Source organism: Heteronotia binoei, chromosome 19 (assembly GCF_032191835.1).
Source record: "Heteronotia binoei isolate CCM8104 ecotype False Entrance Well chromosome 19, APGP_CSIRO_Hbin_v1, whole genome shotgun sequence".
NCBI lineage: Eukaryota > Metazoa > Chordata > Lepidosauria > Squamata > Gekkonidae > Heteronotia > Heteronotia binoei.
In genome coordinates, this window is record NC_083241.1 from 18,181,851 (window position 1) to 18,208,555 (window position 26,705).

Below are 26,705 nucleotides of genomic sequence, written 5' to 3' on the forward strand. Positions count from 1 at the left end.
CAAGTCTATATTTTAAGCTTGTCTTCCTATTTCAGGCTTGAAGTTTTAGACCAATCTGATACTCCAATCTGGCAGTCTGAGGAGCTTTTTTTTCTCTCAGGACTTTCCTGCATCATTACACATGTGCACTCCTTGTGTGACTACATTCCATAAAACAGGTTGGGATCCATGCATTAGTGAGCTCTGGGCAAGAGATTCACATGGCAGACCTCATCCCCCTCCTGCCCTGTGCACAAGGGTAACAACTAGTTCCTCAGGTCCCTGATGCAAGCAGCAGTTTATCTTCCTTGAAGATGACAGTTGCCTCTTTTGCTCTTTGTCATGGGTGCTGGGGACCCTTCAGAGGAAGTTGAGTCTGATGAGGAAACTGTGCCCCTGCCACCTGCACCAGTGCCCCTGCCTCCTGCTGGAGAAGATCCCAGCCCCCCTGCCTCGCCCTCTCGGGTGGCTCGTGTGCGTGACCGCCTCCGGCAGGACCTCAGGGATCGGAGGAGGGCGGCACGCTCACAAGCAAGACGCTCCCTGAGCCCTGAGTTCTGAGAGGATTCTGGCCCTTCTAAGAGCAAGGATGCTTGAGTGGTAACAGGATCCTGGCTGCCTCCCTGAGCCAGCAATTAGCCCAAACGGGCAACAGCCAGCAGAGGGCTATATAGCTGTGGGCTTTGGGAGGAAGCTTTGTGGAAGCAACTAGTCATCTGCCTGACATTCTAGCATCCACTCCGGCTTGACTTTGGTTCCTGACTCCCTGACTTTGGCTTTGGACTTCTGGACTCCCTGACCTCGGCTTCTGGACCTCAGACCTGCGATACTTCTACAGTGATTCGGAGTTGGCGCCTCGGACCCTCCTGCTTACTGGCTACAGACCTCGGACTGCCTCTGGACTTTGCCTGACCCGGCCCCAGCCGTGACAGATTGCTTCCACCGACAAACACCCACTCCACAGGATGGATGCTGAAGCAAGTGAAACCACAGAACTACTGGCTGCGCTCCAAGCCCAGGTACAGCAGCTAACACAGGCAGTAGTGCACTTGCAGCAACAACCTGCGGCCAGTGCTCCAGCCAAGTGCCCAGTTCCCCCACCTGACAGATTTGGGGGTGCCGTGGAAGAATTTCCTGCCTTCCTAGCACAGTGTCGGCTGTACTTTGAACTGAGAGCACGGGACTTCCTCAATGACAAAACCAAGGTGTGTTTCGTCATCAGTCTGTTAAAGGGGCAGGCGGCCAAATGGGCCACACCCTTACTGGTCGCGTCCTCTCCCCTACTGACTGATTACCAGGGGTTTGAGGCCCACCTGTCTGCTGCTTTCTCAAACCCAGTCCAAGCAGCCACAGCTAACCGGAAGATCAGGGCACTGAAACAAGGCAACTCCTCGGTGGCTCAATATGCCACTGAATTCAAGCTCCTGACCCAGGACTTGGCGTGGAATGAGGCTGCCCAGATGGACCAGTTTACTGAGGGGTTGGCAGAGGAGGTCCTGGATGAACTGGCCAGGGTGGAGCAGCCACCCACGCTCCAAGAACTTATCACCCTCTGCCTCCGCATCGATGGCCGCCTGGAAAGTCGCCGCCAAGCCAAGACCAGAGGGCGCCAGCTCCCTGCGCCGTGCTACCTGGCTCCTCGCCCGTCCCCAGCTAGTACCAGCACCAAGGACGAGCCTATGCAGCTTGGAGCTGCTCGACCCCGCCTGACCCCAGAGGAAAAGACCAGACGCCGCACGCAGAATCTGTGCCTCTACTGCGGCACGGCAGGCCACTATGCCTCTGGCTGCCCTGCTAAGCATCGGATACCTGGACCTTCGCTGCCACCGCCGCCAAAAGGGCAGCCCCAGGCGTAAATGGACCCCCCAGCCTGGGGCGACTAGCTGGGTCCTCCGAACAGCGGGCTGATACCCCAGGGCCATTCCTGCTACCAGTCAAACTCCGTCTGCCTGACGAACGCTGGCTGTTCGTGTATGCCATGCTGGACTCGGGAGCGGCCCACTGTTTTATAGATGCCGCCTTTGTGAAGCAGCACCAGATCCCTGTGCAGACAAAAGGGATTCCGTCGCTGGTGGAGGCTATTGACGGGCGCCTCCTCCGTTCTGGCCCCGTCACCCAGGAGACCTGTCCCATCACCTTCCACGTCCAGCAGCACCAAGAACAGCTGCGGTTTGATGTCGCCCGCATGCCTCGCTTCCCGCTGATTCTAGGCCTTTCCTGGCTGAAGCTGCACAACCCCATCGTGGACTGGGCCCAGCAGGAACTACGCTTCCGAGACCCATGCCCCCATCTGACTCCTCCCACCACTCTAGCAGCTGGCATCCCGAGTGGTGGTCCTCAGCTCCCTCAGAAGTATGTGGACTTTGCTGATGTCTTTGAAGAGACAGGAGCTGATCAGCTTCCCCCTCACCGGCCCTACGACTGTGCCATTGATTTGGTACCTGGGGCACCACTCCCGGTGGGGCGTCTGTACCCAATGTCGGAGCCGGAGTTGGCAGCTCTGCGAGACTTCCTGGACAAGAACCTGAAACGCGGATTCATCCGACCCTCAACCTCTCCCCTATCTGCTCCAGTGCTCTTCGTGAAGAAGAAAAGTGGGGAGCTCCGGCTGTGCAATGACTACCGGGCCCTGAACAAGATCACCATCCGCGACCGGTACCCTCTACCACTGATCCCTGAACTCTTGGATCGCCTAAAGGGGGCCCAAATCTACACCAAGCTGGACCTCCGTGGAGCGTACAATTTGGTGCGCATACGGCCCGGAGACGAATGGAAGACCGCGTTTGGGACCCGATACGGGCAGTACGAGCACCTGGTAATGCCCTTCGGACTGACCAATGCCCCCGCTGTCTTCCAGAGGTTCATGAATGACATATTCCGGGACCTGCTTGACCGCTTCGCGATCATATACCTGGATGACATCCTAATTTACTCCCGCAATCCTGCCCAGCACGCCGAGCACGTCCGCCAGGTCCTGCAGCGCCTACGAGCCCATGGTCTCTACGCCAAGCTGGAGAAGTGCGACTTCGACCTGCGCTCCGTCGAGTTCCTTGGGCACATCGTGTCACCGCAGGGGATCCTCATGGACCCGAAAAAAGTAGAAGCGGTCCTGACCTGGCAGGCTCCTCAGAATCGCAAAGACCTGCAGCGGTTCCTCGGTTTTGCCAACTACTATCGGCAATTCATCCCGGCCTACGCATCCCTGACCACACCCCTGACTCAACTACTCTGCCCCAAAGAACCCTTCCACTGGTCCCCAGAGGCCGATAACGCCTTCTCCACCCTGAAGACTCGCTTTGCCACCGGGCCACTCCTGAGATACCCCGACCCCCAGCTTCCCTTTACGGTGGAAGCTGATGCCTCCAACGTGGCCCTGGGAGCAGTGCTGTCCCAGCGCGAGGAGCCGTCCCAGCCACTACAGCCCTGCGCCTATTACTCGCGGCAGCTCACTGCTGCAGAGAGGAACTATACCATCTGGGAGAGGGAGTTGCTCGCGATCAAGGCGGCGTTTGAGGTTTGGCGACATTACCTCGAAGGGGCTCGCCACCCTGTTCAAGTGCTCACCGATCACCGGAACTTGGAACACCTCCAGACCACCCGCCGTCTCAACCAGTGCCAGATCCGGTGGTCCCTATTCTTCTCTCGCTTCGACTTCCGGATCTCCTACATCCCCCATACCCAGAACCGGAAAGCAGACGCGCTCTCCCGGAAACCGGAATACGCCCCTGCCTCAACTGAGACTGCGCCCGCTGCTCCAATCCTGCTGCCCTCAGTATTTGCAGCCACCTCCACTTCACCAGCACTCGTGGACGACATTCGGGCTAGCCAGGCCAATGATCCCTGGGTCCAGCAACACCTCCAGGCTCTCCAAGATGACCCAACAGGGGAGTTCACGACTCGAGGCGGCCTCTTGCTACACCGCGAACGCCTCTATGTGCCGCCCGGGCCCTTGCGGGCAGAAGTGCTACGCCTGACCCACGACTCGTTACCCGCCGGGCACTTTGGACAGCATAAGACCACCCACTTGCTGACAAGGGAATTCTGGTGGCCACGAGTTCGCGCTGATGTTGCCCGCTATGTCAGCTCCTGTGACGTCTGCCGACGGGCCAAAGACATCCCAGCCAAACCCTCAGGGTTGCTGCAGCCCTTGCCCACATCTTCAGGACCCTGGGATACCATCTCGATGGACTTCATCACGGAACTTCCACGCTCCAAGGGTCAGACTTGTATCTGGGTGGTCGTCGACCTATTTACCAAGATGGCCCACTTTGTTCCGTGCCCGAAACTCCCCACAGCTCAGGAGACGGCCCAGCTTTACCTGCAACACATCTTTCGTCTGCATGGACTCCCAGCCCATCTGATCTCCGATCGGGGCCCTCAGTTCTCCTCTCAGTTCTGGCAAGCCCTCCATTCCAGCCTGGGTACTCGAGTGCACCTGTCCTCGGCCTACCACCCACAGACAGATGGCCAGACAGAGCGCACCAATGCCACGCTAGAGCAATATCTCCGCTGTTACACCTGTTACCAGCAGGATGACTGGACCACTCTATTGCCCCTAGCGGAGTTTGCATACAACAACGCGGTCCATTCATCCACCCAAATGACCCCGTTTGCTGCAACCTACGGGTACCACCCTCGGTTCTTCCCAGCGATCCTACCACCCACGAATGTCCCCGCCGTCGATGCCTACCTGCAAGAACTCCGTGCCAGCCAAGACTTGCTCCGAGAGCAGCTACAGCAAGCCAAGGAGGCATATAAACGGGCTGCGGACCGAAAGAGGCAAGAAGGCCCTCCAGTGCAGCCGGGGGATCAGGTGTGGCTCTCAACTCGCTACCTGCGCCGGCCTGGTCGGTCTCACAAGCTGGATGCACGGTTCATTGGACCCTACCCCGTCGTTGAACAAATAAACCCCGTCGCCTTCAGGCTCCAGTTGCCACCCCACCTCCGCATTCACCCCGTGTTTCATCGCTCCCTCCTTGTTCCGGCTGCACCCCCTGACCCAGCTCGGACTCCTTCCCCACCGCCGCCACCACCAGTGTTGGTGGATGACGAGGAAGAATATGAGGTGCGCCAGATCCTGGACTCCCGGTACCATCGTGGAGGCCTCCAGTACCTGGTGGACTGGGAGGGATACGGCCCAGAAGACCGGTCTTGGGAGCCCGAGGACAATCTTCATGCCCCGGACTTGGTGCACCAGTTCCACAACGACCACCCCGACCTTCCAGGTCCCTCGACGGAGGGGGGCCCTGGGGGGGGGGATAGTGTCATGGGTGCTGGGGACCCTTCAGAGGAAGTTGAGTCTGATGAGGAAACTGTGCCCCTGCCACCTGCACCAGTGCCCCTGCCTCCTGCTGGAGAAGATCCCAGCCCCCCTGCCTCGCCCTCTCGGGTGGCTCGTGTGCGTGACCGCCTCCGGCAGGACCTCAGGGATCGGAGGAGGGCGGCACGCTCACAAGCAAGACGCTCCCTGAGCCCTGAGTTCTGAGAGGATTCTGGCCCTTCTAAGAGCAAGGATGCTTGAGTGGTAACAGGATCCTGGCTGCCTCCCTGAGCCAGCAATTAGCCCAAACGGGCAACAGCCAGCAGAGGGCTATATAGCTGTGGGCTTTGGGAGGAAGCTTTGTGGAAGCAACTAGTCATCTCCCTGACATTCTAGCATCCACTCCGGCTTGACTTTGGTTCCTGACTCCCTGACTTTGGCTTTGGACTTCTGGACTCCCTGACCTCGGCTTCTGGACCTCAGACCTGCGATACTTCTACAGTGATTCGGAGTTGGCGCCTCGGACCCTCCTGCTTACTGGCTACAGACCTCGGACTGCCTCTGGACTTTGCCTGACCCGGCCCCAGCCGTGACACTCTTCTTCTTTGGACCCAACCCAACAGAGGTGAGGAGTTGAAGGAGTGTGAATACCCTGCAGTAGCAATATCATGCATTCACTCAGTGGCTCACTCTCCCTTCTTAGGATCAATGTGAGAGTGGCAGAATAAAAAAAAATCCCGTTGCCACCATCCCCATCTTGCGAGAAACACCGAGTGAGCAAATGCTGGAAATGCAGGATAAAAACAGGTTTCCTACCTGTAACTGATGATCTTCGAGTGGTCATCTGTGCAGTCACACTGATGGGAGTTAGGCGCCTGCGCCGATCTCGATCGGTAAACTTAAAAGCTGCGGATTTCCGCGCCGACGTCCCAGTGCGCATGCCCAGGAGCCCCCACCGCGCATGCTCACTGCGACGGGCACGGACATCCCGCCAGTTCCTTCTGACCGCCACGTCAGCCCAGAGATGGACCGGTCGCAGCGGGGAAGGAGGGCGGGGAGTGTGACTGCACAGATGACCACTCGAAGATCATCAGTTACAGGTAGGAAACCTGTTTATCTTCTTCGTGGTCTCTGTGCATCACACTGATGGGAGACTAGCAAGCCACAATCATACCTGGAGGCGGGTGCCACGGTCCATCAACGGGAAGCAGACTGCAACACCGCTCGGCCCAGAGCCGAATCGCCCCGACTTCGTAGGTCCAGCGCGTAGTGGCGTACGAAGGTGTGCCCAGAGGACCAGGTCGCAGCTCTACAGATGTCCTGTAGTGGGACGCCCCGCATGAAGGCAGCCGAAGTCGCCATCGCTCGGGTGGAGTGAGCCCTGATGGGCCCAGGCAAGGGCCTCTTGCGTAACAGGTAGCAGAGCTTAATAGTCTCTGTTATCCATTTGGACAACCTCTGGGCCGAAATCCTATGCCCCAGGGAAGGCTGGACATAGGATACGAAGAGCCTGGGGTCTTTCCGAAAGGGCTTGACTCGATGCAGGTAGAAGGCTAATGCCCTTTTTACGTCCAGGGCGTGCAGTCTACGCTCATCCTCATTGGACGGGTTGGGAAAAAGGACTGGAAGGCACGTCTCCAGGTCCAGGTGGAATGCTGACACTACCTTTGAGAGGAAGGTGATGTCAGGTCATAAACACACTCCGTCCTCCGAGAAACACAAGTAGGGGGGATCGCAACGCAGGGCTGCCAGCTCCCCTACCCATCGAGCCGAGGTTATGGCTACCAGGAAGGCCGTCTTCCAAGCTAGCAACTGAAGGGAGCACGTAGCCATGGGCTCGAAAGGTCGCCCCGAGAGGGCTTGTAGAACCAGAGTCAAATCCCAGGCTGGAGCCAACTGTTTCACTGCCGGATACAGCCTAATAGCCCCTCTCAGGAAGCGCTTAGTGTCCGGGTGGGCAAACACAGTATGCCCATCCAACTGCGAATGGTGCGCAGAAATGGCCGTGAGGTACACTCGGACGGAGGAGACCGAGAGCCCCCTGTCCAGTAGGGATAGTAGGAAGTCGAAGATGACCGGCAGACCTGCCGTCACTGGGTCGCTAGACCGAGAAGAAGAGAATTGAACAAACACTCCCCACTTGTAGGAGTACGCTCTACGAGTGGAGGGTTTCCTGCTACTTAGCATCACGAACTGGGTCCTTTCCGACAAGGACTCTACGGGAGGCGCCATGCCGTCAACTTCAGTTGCGGTATGTCGTGGTGCACCACCTGCCCTCCGTGCAGTAGCAGCAAGTCCGGGGCCTGCGGGAAGTGGTGATACACCCCACCGGTCAGGCGAAGGAGCAGGGGAAACCAATGTTGCCTGGGCCACCAGGGAGTCACAAGAATGCCCTCTGGTCGTTCTCTGATGATTTTCTGGATCACCCTGGTGATCAGGGGCAGCAGAGGGAAGAGATAAACCTTGTGCCTTGTCCAAGGCACCAGGAGTCCATCCCTGAGGGACAGCGGGTCCGCCCCGCCCCTGCAGCAGAAGAGAGGGCACCTCCTGTTCGCCCTGGTGGCGAACACGTCGAGCTCCGGAGTCCCCCACGCCAGGAAGACAGGGCGCAGAAAGGTCCAATTGAGCTCCCACTCGTGCCTGGCAGCGCCTCCCCGACTGAGAAAGTCCGCTTGGGTGTTCAAGTTCCCGGGGAGGTGAGTGGCGACCAGTGAGGCTCCTAGGGCAATGCACATGTCCCACAGAGCTAAGGCTAGGCCACAGAGTCGGCGGGAAACTGTGCCGCCCTGTCGGTTCACGTACGCCATAGCCGTGGTATTGTCCGTCAGAACTGCCACCGTCTTGTTCCGCAGGAATTTGTGGAAGGATCTCACCGCGTGAAATATTGCTAGGAGCTCCAGGAAGTTGATGTGGTTGCTTGCCTGGGATTGGGGCCATCGGTCCCCCACACAAAACCCCTTCATATGCGCCCCCCAGCCCCACAGGGATGCGTCCGTGGTAATCGTGAGGGCAGGAGGTTCCTTATGGAAGGGAGCTCCTTCTAGCAAATGAGTCCTCCGCGTCCACCAGTCGAGGGAATGCAGGATCTCTGGTGGGAGAGTCAGGCGGCACTCTGGCGAGTCTCTCCTGGTTTGGAAGTGGGCCAGGAACCAAAGTTGAAGAGGCCTCATGCGAAGCCTCGCAAAAACCAACACCGAGGTTGTAGCGGCCATCAGGCCTAACAGCCGCTGCAGTTGGCGGGCGGAGGCGACCGGACACTCCTGGAGAGTCTTCACCGCCTGAATAATGTCCTCCGCCCAATCTGGCGGCAGGAACGCCCTGCAGACCCGGGAGTCCAGGATGGCACCGATAAACTGGACCTTCTGCGAGGGCTGGAGCCGAGATTTCTTGTGGTTCACCTGTAGGCCCAGGTTCTGCAGCAGTGCGAGGGTAGCGGTGATGTGGCACAACAGAGTCTCTCGAGAAGGTGCGACTAGCAACCAGTCGTCGATATACGGAAACAGGGTGATGCCCTGTAGCCGTAGGAAGGCTGCAATCACCACCATAGTCTTTGTAAAGACCCTGGGGGCTGTAGAGAGGCCAAAGGGGAGGGCCCGATACTGGAAGTGGTCTGAGCCAATTGTAAATCGAAGGAATTTCCGGTGGAAAGGGTGAATAGACACGTGGAAATAGGCGTCTTTCAAGTCTAACGTGGCCATCCAATCCCCGTGGTTTAGGAGGGGAAGGATGCTCGGCAGAGATGTCATCCGGAACTTGTGATAGCTGATGAATAAGTTCAGGGCCCGGAGGTCCATGATGGGCTGTAGGCCACCGTCCCGCTTGGGCACTATAAAATACCGGGAGTAGAACCCGAGCCTGCTCTGGTCTGAGGGCACTCGCTCGATAGCATCCTTCTGGAGAAGGGATACGACTTCTTCCCTCAACGTGTCCGTGGGGTTGGTAGAGACGAAGGTGGGGGTGGTAGGGTGCTGGTAAAACTCTATAACATAACCTCTTCGAACGATGCCGAGGACCCATTTGTCAGTCGTAATGGTCGCCCAGGCCTTCAAATATGGGAAGAGGCGGGTACGGTCCAAGGAAGGGGAAGGGCACGGGAGGAGGGCCGGGAGGCAGTCAAAGGCCCTGCTTGGGTTGCTTGGAACCCTTCTGCCTAGAGGGCTGGCCAGCTGGAGGAGAGTACTTCGGCTTGGGGGTGTACTGTTGCTTGGAGTATGGCGAAGCAGACTTGGGGCGCCATGGCTGGTCCGGCGACTTGGGGAACGGTTTCCTGTTCCAAGGCTTTGGTCCTTGTCGTTTGGACTGAGGCCGTGCGGCGGAGACCCCCAGGTTCCTCGACGTTTTGATGCTCTTATCGATTTCTTGCAACACCGAGTCGGTGGTTGCACTGAACAGACCAGATCCATCGAACGGCAAGTCCTCTATATAGGCCTGGGTATCATGTTGGAGGGCCGTAGATCTGAGCCAGGAGTGGCGGCGCAGCGCGATGGCGGTCGTCAGTGTCTTCGCGCAGGTGTCGCCCGAGTGTTTGGAGGAGTTCAATTGTTGCTTTGCTAGCAGCATACCTTCTTTCTGCAGTCTGCGGAGGGCGACCTTGGTCTGCTCGGGAAGGCTGGGGAGGAGCGTCGAAACCTGGTCCCAAAGGCCATATTGGTAACGGCCCATACAGGCCGCGTAGTTGGCGATTTTAACGCCCAAGGACCCAGCAGAGTACAGCCTCCTGCCCATAGAGTCTAATTTCTTCCCCTCTTTATCGGGAGGAGTGGAGTGCGTCTTTTTGGCTCGCGAAGACGACGAGACAACGATGGAGTTCGGACGAGGATGATTATGTAGGAACTCCGCCCCGGCTTCCTGGATTCGGTACATATGATCCAGGCGTCTAGACGATACTGGCGTCGACATGGGTTTATCCCACGAAGCCTTGGCCGTATGCATCATGACATTGGTCAAAGGCAGGGCCACCGCGGTGGAGGTATCCCTCTGAATGATGTCGAACACCGTGTCGGTGATGACCGGTTCGGGTTGCACCGTGGTGAGAGATAGCGACTGGGCCATGCACTTAACCAAGTCCCCGTATGATTTTAAGTCCTCCGACGGGGAAATTGGTTATTCCTCGGATGTCTTCTGCGAAGGGGAGGGTTCCCCAGGTGAAGAAGTGTCTTGCTCGTCAGCCGACGAGGCCTCATGCGACCTGGACGATCTGGCAGGTGAGTCCGAACGATCCGATAGATGCGGGTCGGGCGGCGACACCGGAAGTTTCGGCTTCGGCTTCTCTACTGGGGCTCTATGCCGAGCCGATGGTCTAGTGTTCTCAACGTCGGGAGCCTTCGACACCGAAGCGGAGGGTGGACGGCGTGGAGGACGGTAAGATGTCCGAGACCGATAGGAGGCGTCGGAGGATTGATCCCAATCAGGCTGATGAGGAGGGAGCCATGGGAAAGACGGCTGCATGGGGTAGGCCCCATACAGATATTGCCATTGCCTCTGGTCCCATGGGATCTGCGCAGGGTCTCGGCTTCGAGGCGAGCGGCTCCTAGGCGATCGGTCCTTGGGTTCTCTCTCTTGGTCCCGAGAGTGTGGACTATGGGAGGGTTGAGGACGGGGTCGAAACGGTGGATCGATGTCGGGACGCTGGCCGGGCTCGATCTCCTGGTCGGAGTCGGAGGAGATGACGAGCTCCGTCGACATCGATGCTAGCGGCCGAATCGGGGAGGCAAGCAGCTTCAGCGGCGGTATGATCGGAGCCGTCGGGTCCGGAGGGGAGACGGGAGCGACGAAGGATGAGGATTTCGGCTTCGGCTTATCCAGCCTTTTCGCCTTCTTCTTCCTCTCGCCCTCCAAGCCCTTATCCTCTTTAGACCGCTTAGCTGGCATAGAGGAGTCCGACAAAGGAGCCGGGGCAGTGCGTTTCACGTGCCGTTCGGCGTCGGAAAGAGGGCGCTCGGTATCGACCATCGAAGACGTCGATGTCGGGTTGGTAGCGACAGGCTGGTCTGTCTTTTCCGCCGAAGAACAAACCGGAGACAAGGTTTGTTCCATGAGGGCCGCCGCAAGCCTCGCCGCTCTGTTCTTTCGGGTCTGTCTAGAGAATTTTGCACAGTGCGTGCAAGAGTCGGGGCGATGTCGTTCTCCAAGGCACAGGAGGCAGAGAGAATGCCCGTCAGGTGGAGCTATTTTGCTCCCGCACTTGGAGCACCGCCGAAAAAATCCCCACCGCCTTTCCATACGCCAGAAAGGCGGGAAGACAGGGGAGGGGGGGGGAGGAACAAAACCCAACGCGTTCCACCCACACGCCCCCAAAAACAAGCAGCTAATACTAACTAACAACTACAACTATAACTACGAAAACTATCTACAGCTAACTATGCTATCCAAAGAAAGGAAAAAAAGTTCACCGACCGAAGCAAGTAGATCGACTGATCAGCGCGGCGGTCAGAAGAGAACTGGCGGGATGTCCGTGCCCGTCGCAGTGAGCATGCGTGGTGGGGGCTCCTGGGCATGCGCACTGGGACATCGGCGCGGAAATCCGCAGCTTTTAAGTTTACCGATCGAGATCGGCGCAGGCGCCTAACTCCCATCAGTGTGATGCACAGAGACCACGAAGAAGATTATATGTTAATAAGTACTGCTACCAATCATCGTTTGAAGGATGATTTTTAATTTTTAACAGTAACAGACCAGAAACAATACAGCTTCCAGCATGAACAAGCATGCCCTTATCTTGTAGCTTCACCAATTAGAAATGGTCCTTCAGTGATTATCTGTTTGACTGATTTATCTGTTCAGGCTGGCATTCCTAAGTGAAAAATCATCCATATACTCAAAATAGAGCTGCTATGGATCAAGGGATAAAATGGTAGATGCACACCAAAGAGTCAGGGTTCAAATTCTCACTCAGCCAAGAAACTCTTTGGGCAATCTTAAACCAGAGGTTCACCTGTGGACACTTAATTTATTGATTGATTTACAAAACTTTTATTCAGCCTTTTTACTCTTACCAGGGCCACCAAGGCAGCTAACAATTTAAAGCATACATAATTTAAAACATATATTAAAATAACTCCCCCAAACATACCTCAATAAAACAACTTTTTAAAGAGTTTAAAAACAGAAATACATATAAAATAGTTAAAATGCATACAAAACATAAAACATTGGTTAGGAAGGAGGAATCATTGCGAGAATGCCAAATGAAATTTAAAAAGTCTTCAGCCGCTGGCAGAAAACAGCAATAGAAAGAATTAATTTTCCAGAGGAGATAGTCCCAGAGCTTTGGTGCCATGACTGAGAAGGCCCTCTCTGGGGTTGCCACTTGCCTATTCTCAGAAGGTAGGGGTACCTGAAGCAAGGTCCCTGAAGATAGCAGTAACTACCAGGCAAGTTCGTAAGGGATTAGATGGTCCTGCAGGTATGCTGGTCCCAAACCATATAGGGCTGTGAAGCACCTTAAACTGTGCCTGAAAACAAACTGGAAACCAGTGTAGGTGGCCAAGACTGGAATGAAAGGGTCTCCAACCCACTCCAGTCAATAACTGGCTGCAATGTTCCATACCAAGTGAAGTTTCTAACACTTTTCAAGGGCAGCCCTTGAATTCTGAGAAGGGCAGTGGGTACCACAATGAAAGATGTTAGGAGATTCCAAGCTGAGTATCCTCCTATGATTGTTGCAGCTATTTCTGAATTACCATTTCAGGCAGACCCAAAGGGGACACTTTCTGGGGTCTTCTGAAGGAACTCCTTCTCCAATGAGGAAGAAGGAGACAAGACTGGCTCAAGAGATGTTTTGGGGGGAAGAAGCAAGTGGGAAGCAAGAAATTCATCAGCAGCACCATGTTGCCCATAAGTATCACACTACTGATCACTAGTGCTGGAAAGTGCCATCAACTTGCAGCTGACCTACATGTGGGTTTCCAAGGCAAGTGATGAACAGAGGAAGTTTGCCATCGCTTGCCTTGACAGAGCAACACTTGACTTCCTTGGCTGTCTCCCATTCAAGTATTGATCAGGGCCAACCCTGCTTAGCTTCTGAGATCTGATGAGTCTGGGCCACTCTGGGCCATCCAGATCAATGTAAAGTGGAAAGATCAGACTAGCCTTGCCCCATACATATTAAAGACAGAGAAAAAGACAGTAGGCTGAGGTTTTTTTTACAGAGTGTTTTTTTTAAAAAAAACAGGGACTTGGCAACGCACAGAGTATCTGAATTTTCTCTGGGTTTGGGTTTTTTTTTTAACAAAGCAAATAGAATAGGCTTACGTGGAGCAGGTCCAGCAGGATGTATTCATTCACAGAGAAGAGAGTAACTTGAAACAAAGTCATGATGAGCACCTGAATGGGGCTGACTTTGCCCAAAAGAGCACCAAATGCAATGCAAACGGAACCCACGCAGAAATCAGCACCAATCAAACTGAGGGGAAGAGGAGAAAGAGTCAGCATAGGGCAGGAAAAGAGCAACATAAATAATGGAAACCACCTTAAATATTGGCGACTCTCTGGAGAAATGGTGCTATTAAGTTGTAATGGACTTATAGTGACATAGTACAATTTTCACGGTAAGAGACGTTGAGAGGTGGTTTGCTCCTGCTGCCTCTGTGTAGTTACCCTGGTCTTCCTTGATGTTCCCCCATCAAAGTATTAACCAGGGCCAACCCTGGTTAGCTTCCAAGTTCTGGAAAGACCAGACTAGCCTGTGGAGGCATAGCAATGACCTGTCAATCTGTTTTTTTTTCTTCTCCCATTCAATTCTTCTCTTGCGCACCTCCCCTTCCCCTATCAAATTTTAAGAGCAGGAGAGGTATGGATTACTTGTGGTTTGTCTTTTGCTCAAATGGTGCTAAGCCACAAAGCTCATTTTCATGAATAGTCCATTCCAGTTCTGCTAATCCAAATGCAAGAATGAGTCTTGGTTTATATCTGCAGAGCAAAGAGAAAATGAGGAAGTGCAATGGACTACAGCAATTCAGAATGCAGAATTTGGGCCTGGAGGTGGGGGAGGATCCTACTTCTGTAAGCTGACTTGACATGTGTACTAAGATTCATTTTGTACAGTCTCTCAACAGGATTATTGTCTCTTTCAGTCAGTGTGCCATACATATGAACGTATGAACATATGAAGCTGCCTTATACTGAATCAGACCCTTGGTCCATCAAAGTCAGTATTGTCTTCTCAGACTGGCAGCGGCTCTCCAGGGTCTCAAGCTGAGGTTTTTCACACCTATTTGCCTGGACCCTTTTTTGGAGATGCCAGGGATTGAACCTGGGACCTTCTGCTTCCCAAGAAGATGCTCTACCACTGAGCCACTGTCCCTCCCCTGAGCTCAATCAAGAAAATTTCCCTACTCCCCTCAGACTAAATTTCCTCTTACCTTTCAACTCCAATGAGTATTTTCCCATTCTCAAAAGTATGGAACCAGCCCTGCATTAGGAGAGCCCATTGAATCCCAAAGGCAGCCAGCAGGAAGTTGAAGCCGATAGCTCCAAACCCATAGCGTTGAAGAAATGTCATGAGGAAGCCAAAGCCCACAAAAATCATCACGTGGACATCTTGGAAAGCTGCATTAAGGAAAAGTAGACATAGAATCATAGAACAATAAAATCAAGGAGCAGGAAGGGACCTCCAGGGCCATCTAGTCCAACCCCTTGCACAATTCACAGATACCTCCCTCCCTACCCCCAGTGACCCCTGCTTCATGCCCAGAAAATGGCAAAAAAATCTCCAGGATCCCTGGCCAAATTGGCCTGGAGAAATTGCTTTCTGACCACAAAAAAATGGAAGTCAGCATTTCCCTGTGCATGTAAGAGGGGACATGGGTACTCAGATGGCTGAATATAACAAACTTAAAAATAAAATATTTATTACACAGTGCAACAATTGACAATTAAAAACAAGGTAGATACACAGAGATACTAAAATCCAACCCATAGAAATTGCACATCAACTGAACATGAATAACATAACAAAATAACAGGCCTAGGGTTGCCAGCCTCCAGATGGGGCATGGAGATCTTCCACTTTTACAACTAATCTCCAGCTGGCAGAGATCGGCTCCCCTGGAGAAAAGGGCTGCTCTGAATGGTGGATTCTATGGCATTGTACCATGCTGAGGCCCCTCCCCTCCCCAAACCCTGCCCTATTCTGGATCCTTCCCCAAAATCTCCAAGTATTTTTAAACATAGACCTAGCAACCGTAATCAGGCCTGTATATAATTCTGAGCCAACCCACAAACAGGACAGTGTCTCTCTCCAATTATTCTGTCTCTGGCCAAGTATCCAACATTTCCATGTGTGCTAATGACATGGTAGAGGAAGCTCAAAGGCTTGAATGATATTCTGCTGACTGTTGTTTCATAGATCTTTGGGGAAATGCTTTGGGAAAGCTTCTGGAAAAAGGCTTTGAGAGCTCCAGGAGAAGTGGCAAAGCAAATAAAAAGGATGAGCTTTCTTTTTTTAATGAGCTGGCAAGGAGCTATACAAATAGAATTTGTTAATAAGTAAAGAAATGCTTATCTTTTAACAATATGTCAAAATAGGAACTGATAAAGATTTACAACAGGAATCTCTGAAAACAGAAAAATAATTGGGCAAACTGCCTTCTTTGTTAAAAGGGTGAATCTTAAAGAAAATTAACAGTGCAATTCTAAGCCCCCACCCCCGAAAGTCCTTTGGAAAAGAACTAAGCCTTATGTCAGTGTACGCCCCAGTTACGCCCATCTAAGTTCACTTATTTTGGGGCGGAGGTGACTTACATGGGCGGGGGCCCACATAAGCAGCCCTGCACCCCAGTATGGCAGCGCCTGAGCACTGCACCCAAGTGGCGGTGGAAGTCTGGAGTAGAGGCCCATGCCAGCGTGAGAAGGGCGTGGCTAGACTTAGTCAGCTTCCTAAAACCTTTGGGCCCTGAAACCGAGGAAAATGCTGGCACATCTCTCAGAGATTTTACAACTGATTGCTAGAACTATTGACCACTTCTGTAAAATGATCCATTTGCTGCACCATAAAATGGATTCTATAAGCAGCATCCTAACAAATATGTCTGATAGGAAGACTGAAGCTCTTAAGGATGGAGTGACAAAGGTGCTTATACAGCAGTCTCCTCTTCTTCCGGAGGACATTTCTACCAGAGATAAGGAGCTAATAGCTACAACTGGTTCACAACGACTAGTGCCATTACCTACCAAGGTTAATTTGACTCTCTGTAAATATAATGGAAGAATTCCCCCCTTGGAACTCAAAAATGCTAGTAAAAAAGCACTTAAAGATCTTATTGGGCAACCAGTTAAAGACATTTGACTTAAAAGACCTAGAACTGTTGCCGAGAGTGCATCAGACACAGAGAGTTATATTATCCTTCTGTACTTCAGAAATCCCCTCAATCCTCTTAGAAACAAAGGGCACTTGATATCCAAGGGGATTTTTCCAACCCGTGTTTACATGAACACTGTTTTGGCTTCTCTCTGCTCGGAAGTGAGATATGAAGAAGAAAGTCACCAGCTCAGATCACGCATAAGCCCTAAGAAGAACATAAGCGCAGCAATGAGTGTGGTCAACCAGAAAGACTCTGGTGTTTGCCAAGTCTTTGCAAACAATAAATCTGTGTCTTACTTATCAGATCTGCTATCAGATGTCACTCCAATGGAAGCGGGTATCCAAGATGCATTTGTGGAACTCCCCGAGAGAGAACAGTAATGGATCATAGACAGATTCGAGCTATAGAAAACCCAGCTGCTCAAGTGCAGATCAGACCAGAATCGATGTGCTAGTTTTGCAGATGTTACGCTGCATGAGAGCATGGAGGCAGACTGTGTTATCCCTACTGCAGCCCTTTCAAACCAGGAGCCAGATGGAGGCCTGCTTAAGGGGTTGGTAATGCAAGCAAGTCTGCACCAGAACTGCAACCCGGCCCTGCAGGACAGTTCTCGGATTGGAGTGAATGACAATTGTACACTGACTACCGAGCCCAGCTCAACTTTGATCTCACTGGTCCCCCGTATGGCAGCACAAGTTAAATCCCCATGTCATGACGTTGGAAACTACCCATCCTCCCACGATACTAATTATACTCCACTATCCTCAATAGAGCCCCAAATCATCTCCAATTCTGATTATTTATTACATCTACCCACAGAGGCTCCTCTTCCAATAATGACAACAACAACAACAACAACAAATTTTATTTGTATCCCGCCCTCCCCGCCGGAGCAGGCTCAGGGCGGCTAACAACATAGTTCAGGGTTAAATTATACAAATGAATAAAATTACATTAAACATTATAAGCATTTAATTAAAATCTGGTTAAGTTTTAAAATTAAATTGATTAATTTTTAAAAGTGCTAATGCTATGTTTACTTTTTCTGATGGCGGTTTCTTTCGCAATTTCCATTTTCATCAGCAAAAGCCAGTCTGAAGAGGAAGGTCTTGCAGGCCCTGCGGAACTGTTCTAGGTCCCGCAGGGCCCGCATTTCCTCTGGAAGTTGGTTCCATAGGCTCGGGGCTATAGAGGAGAAGGCCCGGTTACAGGTGCTTTGCAACTTCACCTCTCTCGGTCCAGGGATAGTCAGCAAGTTTTTCCCGGCTGACCTCAGTGCTCTCTGGGGTTCATATGGGGAGAGACGGTCCCTAAGGTAGACAGGTCCTCGACCATATAGGGCTTTAAAGGTAATGACCAGCACTTTGTAACGAACCCGGTATGTAACTGGCAGCCAGTGCAGTTCGCGCAGCCCAGGCTGTATGTGCTCCCATTTAGGGAGTCCCAGCAACAGTCTAGCCGCTGCGTTCTGCACCAGCTGCAGCTTCCGGGTTCGGTACAGAGGCAGCCCCATGTAGAGGGCATTACAGTAATCCAGTCTCGAGGTGACCGTTGCATGAAGCACCATTGCCAGATCTTGGCGCTCTAGGAAGGGAGCCAACTGCTTTGCCCGCCTTAGATGGAAAAAGGCTGACTTGGCAGTGGCTGCAATCTGGGCCTCCATTGATAATGCAGGCTCCAGTAAAACTCCCAGGCTCTTAACCCGGTGCGCCGCTTTCAACGGCGCCCCGTTGAAGACCGGGCGAGGTATTTCCCCTCCCTGAGCGCCCCGACCCAGACAAAGGACTTCTGTCTTCGCTGGATTCAGTTTCAGCCCGCTCTTCCTCAACCAGGTTGCCAAATCCTGCAGGGCCCGGTCTAAATTCTCGGGGACGCAGTCAGGCCGGCCGTCCATTAACAGATAGAGTTGGGTGTCATCCGCATATTGATGGCACCCAAGTCCATGTCTCCTGGCAATCTGGGCAAGGGGCGCATATAGATATTAAATAGCATTGGTGAGAGAACTGCCCCCTGAGGCACTCCACAGTCCAGTGTGCGCCTCTGGGACAGCTCGCCCCCAATTGCCACCCTTTGTCCCCGATCCTTGAGGAAGGAGGCAAGCCATTGTAAGGCAGACCCCCTCACCCCTACATCGGCGAGGCGGCGGGTCAGTAGCCGATGGTCAACCGTGTCGAACGCAGCCGACAGGTCCAACAACATCAGCACCGCCACACCGCCCCGATCCAGGTGCCGTTGGAGATCATCTACCAGGGCGACCAGTACTGTCTCCGTCCCGTAACCCGGGCGAAAGCCGGACTGGCAAGGGTCTAGGATGGAAGCATCATCCAGAAAGCTCTGCAACTGTGACGCCACTGCCCTCTCTATAATTTTACCTAAAAACGGTAAATTAGAGACCGGTCGGTAGTTTGCCAATTCGGCCGGATCCGCTGTACTTTTTTTCAAGAGGGGACGGACCAAAGCCTCTTTTAGAGATGATGGAAAGCACCCCTCCAAGAGGGATCTATTTATGATGTCCCGTAAAGGCCTCAACAGGATGACCTCGTGGCATGCTGGTGCTTCATCCATCAGGGTTGTGGAGGTACGCGGTGCCCACTTCTTAGGGGTGATGAACAGCTGTTGTACATGCAATGGGGACCCACGCCCCCTGACTCTCCGAGTCCCAACAATGTGCCAGGGGGGAGTCCGTACTTTGATTCCTTCAAGCGGATCAGTAGGTTCTCTGTTATCTGGTACTCTTTCAGCCATCCAGCTTAAAGTTGCCAGATCAGATGAACTCTTAATAAAGGATCAGTTCCAAAATGTCAAGCATGAGATTTCAAAATAACCTGCCCTTGGGGTTTTGAAACAAAGTTTGGTTTATTGATAATCCATGTGGCTCAGTTGAGCTAGGTATTCAAACTGATACTTAGTAACAACAGAATACAAGCTTTAAAATGGCACATCAAAGGTTCTATAAACAATTCACACTCTAACTTCCTTATCTCTATTGCGGTTGGCTCATCCTGGGACCAGGCCTCACTGGGCCTGGGAATGAGTCCCAGGAGGTCTTATCTTCAAAGAGGACATTCCTGCATTTGTTAGTAAAAGCGAAAGAAGCAATGGAGGGGGTTTGCTACTTTGATGTGCCTGAATCTAATTCATGGTTAGTAACAATTCTATGATCTGACAATTATAATAACTAGAAAATTCACGATGCTTGACAGCCTTTTAGTGTAGGCTGAAGACCACCCTCCTCCATCCAAAGAAGTCCATCCTCCCCTTCCTCACAATTTACCGATCAGTAGCTTGTCCAGCAGGATCGTCAGATAGGCAGTAACTCCAAACACGGCCTCAACCTCTCCCCTTGCAGGGCTAAGGGGGTGCGGCCAGATTTCCAAAGAGCCTATACTGCCTTTGAAGAGCTGATACTGTAGCCTTTGAAGCACCAGCTGACTGCAAGAGAAGCAGAGCTGGAGCAGAAACAGGCAGAGAACTTCACCATGTGCTGCTGCCTTATAAGGTATAAAATAAATAAATACTTTGTTTCTTCTCTCCCCAAACATCCTTCCTGTGCATTCCTGCTGGAAATGAGCCCTGTATGTGGTAACACAGAGAAGCAATGTTAAATAGTAGAAAAAAGTTTAAGTTTTGTTTGTAACATGAATTTAAACTTGTGAGTTCATAAGAGATGGAAAGTCTGGGAAAGTAGCCAACTAAGATGATGTGAAGGTCAGTGTCTAGAAAAGGATGCATATAAAGTTGAAAATAAGCCAGAAACATCGTTTGTCAAATGTAAGATTAATGGATGTTAGAGACAAAGAAAATTGAAGTACACATGTGTAGTGATGTTGCAGATGAGATAGAACTGGGAGGAGAAACCAAGAGTATAAAAGTTTGAACACAACTGGAGCTCAGTGAATAACTGAGCTGAACTTTTGGCTACATGTTGTTCCTTATTAAAATAAACCTTTTTGCTGCCTGAATTTTGTCTCACTGTGTGACTGACTTTAATTGGCTAGCCAATCAGTTCCGCAGGGCCTGCAAGACCGCCCTCTTCAAACAGGCGTTCATTAATGATGGTACCAATGTTTACTGCTAAATTAATAATTCTTACCGCCACTGTTAGTCTAGGAATGTTTTAATCACTGATTGGTTTTAATGTGTTCTTAATGTTTTATTATTGTATTGTTCATTTTAAATGTTGTAAGCCGCCCTGAGCCTGCTCTGGCGGGGGAGGGCGGGATATAAATAAAATTTTACATTACATTACATTACATTACAATCAAAGAACCTGAGGGCGTTGCTTTCAACATTTTCATGTGAAACCCACCTTCATATTAAAATGCTACAAACCCGAATTTTCCTGTTCCAGCTTTGGCTCAGCAGGGTGGGGGATTCGCAGCTCTTGTGAACTCCCCAAATTGAGCAGATCGAGGGGTGTCTGGACATTCAGATACCCGAAGGGACCCCTGGAGGGGGAGTCCTGACAGCATGGGATGCGACATTCCCACAGATTTCGTCGGTGGGCGAAACCTGGTTCTTTGTCTATCCTGAAGCCTCACTGCGACAATCGCCATTTTGCATGGCACTAGCTGTGTCCACCAGTAACAAAATATTTCTTTCTAATCGTCTTTCTACTTCAACTAACGAACTATACCTTGCAAGTAAGTTTATTTGGGAATGCAACCTATCAGCTAAAGTCCTATTATAAACCAAATTTGAATGTTCAAAAAAGGGGGAGGAGACTAAAAGACACCCCCAACAAGAAAGGCTTCTAAAATTAAAAGAACAAGCTTATGTCTTTATTTCAAGTAAAAGGAATTGGACTGAGTATATAGTTGTGGACAGATCTGGTTGAAAATTAAATAAGCGATAATTGGACTACCAAAATACTAAAGCTTGATGAAAGGTGAAAGGTGACTTTATATGAGAAGAATTAGATTTCTGGATTTTTAGCCTGGCACTTTGAACCTACTTTCTGATTTCTACTATCGTACTGATTATAACTGTAAGGAAAATGATTCACCATACAGAGATTAATAATTCAAGAGATTTTATGGCTACAATTCTTTCCATAAGGCAAGGAATTGGTCTTTTAGCAGAATTGGTTAAGGAGCAAATGAGAGCCAGTTTGGTGTAATGGATAAGTGCGCGGACTCTTATCTGGGAGAACCGGGTTTGATTTCCCACTCCTCCCACTTGCACCTGCTGAGATGGCCTAGGGTCAGCCATAGCTTTCATAGAAGCTGTCCTTGAAAGGGCAGCTGCTGTAAAAACACTCTCAGCTCCACCTACCTCACAGGGTGTTTGTTGTGGGGGGGGGGGAAGGTAGAGGAGATTGTGGCCGCTCTGAGACTCTGAGATTCAGAGTATAGGGCAGGATATAAATCCAAAAAATCTTCTTCAAATGGGAAAACTCCTGGAAAAATGAAAATATGGAAAACATGCAAGTCCAGTGTTATCAAGGCGCACAAAATCTGCCTCAGAAGTGGGGAAAAGTGGAAAGCCAACGGTTTGAGACGGTGTTGCCTGATCTTAAAATGGATGCAGAAAATGTGCTATGCAAGAGAAAAGGATCCTACAATTCACTGAGACAAAGGAAGGGGGGAGTAACTTCAACCCGGCTCTAAAGTTTTTTGTAAAAATGTTTAGCAATGAAGGGGAAAAATCGGTTGATGCAATCTATAGTCTCATGACAAGCCCAACAAGGATTAGATCTACAATCAGCAGTCTCATGACAAGTCCAACAATGATTAGATCTTGGAAAAATTTTAAGAAGAAATTATAATCTTTTACTATGCAGTGGGTTGAAACTATGGATCTGACGTAATATCTTGGAATGGATATTCTGATTTTTTTAATTAGGGGATTTACATTTTTATATGAATTAAAAGAGAGAGACTATAAGATAATTTTTTAATGGGCATAATATTTTGGAATTCAATTTTGAAACTTTTTTTTTTAGGGATTCTTCAAATCTAAAGCAGGTCTATTTAATATTTTATTTTTTAAATTGAATGGGTAGCTTGTTTTGGCTTGGTGTAATTTTTTGCAAATCTCAAAGCCATAATGAAGTTTAAAAATGTATTGTTAAAAATGAGGGTTTTTTATTACTAATAGCTTGCATAATCTCTTAAAATTTAAATACATGCTAAAATAAGCCTAAAAAATTAAGTTGTTTAATTAGAATTTGAACTATTGTAGTTAGAATTACTTATATACATACATATACAGGTATGCACACACATATAAGAAGGCATATATGAAAGGGAATATAAAGAAATTGTGCACGTACCTTGATTATTTTTACCCTTTTATAGAATGGTAGATGAGGAGGGCCCCTATCGTTTATCCTTATGTATTGAGATGTTTGTTAATGAATAATCCACTGAGAGCTTTTTCTTTCTTTTGTATTCCAGAAAAGTTAGAAGTGCAGCTTGATGGAAGTGAGATGAATTCTCCTTATAGATCAAGGGTTCTTTTCTCAGTTTAGTGTGAAGTTCTGGTAACAATTAGGGAGGGCGAGTTCTTGCCCTGTTCTTTGTTGTAAGAGATTAGTGCGGTAAAAACTCTTCTCCCTTGTTTATTTTTTTTCTTAGGAAATCCACCCCTTTTGCTTGTTAAAGAGAGCTAGCTTTTCAAGTAGGTTGCTAAAGTTATCAACATTTGCTAATAAGACATGCACATCATAACTGTACCCATTTAATTCAAAGGCCTTTCATGGTTAATGAGAAGCTGGTTTAAGTTTTGTTAACCTTGAGACTCCTTTGTAACTTAGATATGAGAAATGTTGCCAATATACAGCTGCTGTTGTTATATACAGAAATGTCTTGCCTAATAAGATAGTATTGAAGACCAGAATTTGAACTTTTCTCCCTTTTCTTTTTTTTCTTCCTTTGTTGTTTGGTGTAGATTAAAAATATATAGATGTGTTTTGTATGAGCACAGATGACAGATAAAAATCCGGAATTTCCCACTAAATAGTAGGATTTTATAGTATATCAAAAAGTTTGTATATCAAAATTTTATAGTATATAGTATATCATAGTACCATATAGTATACCAAAAAGGTAATATGTATTACTTTTGGGTACTTGCAGGTATAATGAATTATACTTTTTTTCTTTCTTGATGTAGTAATAAATGTAATCTACTCTTTTATTTTCTGTACCTTATCCCTGATCCTTCCCTCAATTCCCTAATCTTCCCTGTTAAAACTTAATAAAACTTGTTTATACAAAATAAAATACTACAAACCTGCCTGTCTCTTACATTTGTAATTTGTTTTTAAATGTATGCTACTTGGTTTTAGGCCGCTTATAGCTGAAATGCATCAGACCTAGTGGCTTTTTATGAGACATTCTGTTATGTGATTCATGTTCAGTTGATGTGCAATTTCTATAGGTTGGATTTTAGCATCTCTATCTCTTGTTTTTAATTGTCAATTGCTACACTGTGTAATAAAAACTTTGTTATTTTTAAGTTTGTTATAAGCTTTCTGAGTACCCATATTGCTTCCATGGTTAGGTTTCTTCCCCCTTTGTTTCTTCTTTCATGTAAGAAGGGGCCACGAGAACTAAGCACTGATGCAACACCTCTTGCCCTCCCTCTCATGATCTGCCCAAGTTCACAGAATCAGGATTGCTGTCAGATGGCTGTCTAGCCTCTGTTTAAAAACTTCCAAAGAAGGAGAGCCCACCTCCCAAGGAAGCCTGTTCCACCAAGGAAACACTCTGTCAGGAAGGTCTTCCTAATGTCTAGCTGAAAGCTGTTTTGATTCAATCTCAATCTGTTGGTTCTGGTCTGACATTCTGGGGCAACATAAAACAACTCTGCACCATCCTGTTTATGACAGCCCTACAAATACCTGAAGATGGTAATCATATCACCTTTTAGTTGTCTCCTCTCCAAGCTAAACATACCCAGCTCCTTTCCTCATATGAGATCCCTCACCATCTTTGTTGTCATCCTCTGGGCACGTTTCAGCTTGTCTATACCCTTCTTAAATTGTGCTGCTCAAACTGAACACAATGCTCTAGGTGAGGTCTAACCAGAGCAGAGCAAAGTGATACCTGTCAAGCATGAGATTTCAAAATAACCAGTCCTTGGATTCTGAAACAAAGTTAGGTTTATTGATAATCCATGTGGCTCATTCGAGCTGAAGATTGGAACTGATACTTTGTAACACTAGAATACATGCTTTAAAATGGCACATCAAAGGTTCGATAAACATTTCTACATTCACGTGTGAAATTCACACGTTGGGTTCCTTATCTATATTGCAGCTAGCACATCCTGGGTTCAGGCCTGGCTGAGCCTGAGAACAATTCCCAGGAGGTCTTATCTTCAAAGAGGACATTCCTGCATCTGTTAGTAAAAGCAAAAGAGGAAAGGTGGGGGCTGCTACTTTGATGTGCCCATATTTAATTCTGGGTTAGTAACAACTCTAAAGTCTGGATTCTATAATATAAAAGTAACAATTCTGACATCCAGCTTCTATAGTATAGAATGAGTATACAATGCTTGACAATACCATCGCTTCGCTTGACCTGAACACTATATTCTGTTGATACAGCCCAAAATTGCATTGGCCTTTTTAGCTACTGCATCACACTGCTGACGCATGTTCAATATATGCTCTACTAAGACACCTAGATCCTTTTCGCACATACTACTGCCACGATAAGTCTTCCCTATGATGCACTTGATTTTTCCTACCTAAATGCAGAACTTTATATTTATCACCATGTTTTAGACCAGTTTTAGCCCAGTTTTCCAGCCTATCAAAATCATTCATATCCTCACTCTGTCTTCTACCATATTTGCTACCCCTCCCAATTTAGTATCATCTACAAATTTAATAAGCATTCCCTCTAGTGGTAAAGCAGCAGTACTGCGATCTGAACTCTATGCTCATGACCTGAGTTCAATTCTGGCAGAAGGTGGATTCAGGTAGCTGGCCCAAGGTTGACTCAGCCTTCCATCCTTCCGAGGTCAGTAAAATGAGTACCCAGTTTGCTGGGTGGGGGGAAAGTGTAAAAGACTGGGGAAGGCAATGTCAAACCACCCCGTAAACAGTCTGCTGTGAAAACGTTGTGAAAGCAACGTCATCCCAGAGTTGGAAACAACTGGTGCTTCCACAGGGGACCTTTCCTTTCCTATTCCTTCATTCAAATCATTTATAAAGATGTTGACCAAAGCAGGACAGATTCCCAGGACAGATTCTTGAGACACTCCACTTGTCATTCTTATCCAAGAGGATGAGGAACCATTCCCCAGCAGTCTTTGGGTGTGATCTGTCAACCAGTTACAGTTCAAGTTTGGGCATTCCCATCTTCATCTCAGGCCTTATTTGCATGAGTAGCAACCAAAGCACTGCACAGTGAGGATGCATGATTTTACTTGATGACTTGCTGCAAACTAGCCATCACAGTTATGATGCCACAGACATATTTTGCTGTCTGACACACAGCCCTTTTTCCAGATAATCAGTTCATGCATTCAAGCACTCAGTTACTGAACACAGAGAATGCAAGTAAAGGCCTTACCTGTGTAAATAAATCTTTGGCAATCATTACAATGCAGTGGCTGAACAAACTAGACCAGGGGTGTCAAACTCATTTGTTAGGAGGGCCGGATCTGACACAAATGGGACTTTGTGGGGCCAGGCCAAGAGTATCATAAAATATGTCAGGTAGTGGAGATGTAAACTTTATAATGTACACTGACAAACCCAATTAAAGATATTTTTTAAAACTTAAAATACAAACATGCTTAAAACCCTTCCAATGGTTTAAGTTGGAAAGGTGGGGGACTAGTGAAATTTGGCAATGCAATTTTTAAAATAAAACATCAAGAAAAAGCATAAGGCTCTGTCTCTGTGAAAACAAATGGCATTGTAAACGTCTCCCCACCAGTCTACTCAGATTGGCAAAGCCTTTCCAGTATAATATCTCCCTTTGACTGTGGGTTCCCACATTAGAGTACTCACTAGGTTAGGTCCATTCAGGAGAGAGAAGCTGGCTGAAAGCATCAACCCTTGTTTGCAAGGACACAACTCCAGGAAGCATGAGTTTCAGCTAGCTATAGGAAAGCTGAAAATGTAACCATCTCCACTCCATTTGAAACCATTGCAGAGTACAGACAAAGCTGCAAGGAAAATGTGGAATGGATTTTAAAATCCA

At 49.3% G+C, this 26,705-nt stretch overlaps 1 protein-coding gene across 1 annotated transcript in view; it reads right to left on the reverse strand.

Moving 5' to 3' along the window:
* The window catches only part of RHCG (Rh family C glycoprotein), a 78,776-nt gene that overhangs the window by 47,664 nt on the left and 4,407 nt on the right, over positions 1 to 26,705 (reverse strand). The window contains exons 2-3 of the mRNA XM_060260219.1: positions 14,602 to 14,788; positions 13,493 to 13,643 (exon numbers count right to left, since the gene is read on the reverse strand). Of these exons, the coding sequence (XP_060116202.1) occupies positions 13,493 to 13,643; positions 14,602 to 14,788 (338 nt within the window). The remainder of the gene's footprint in view (positions 1 to 13,492; positions 13,644 to 14,601; positions 14,789 to 26,705) is intronic.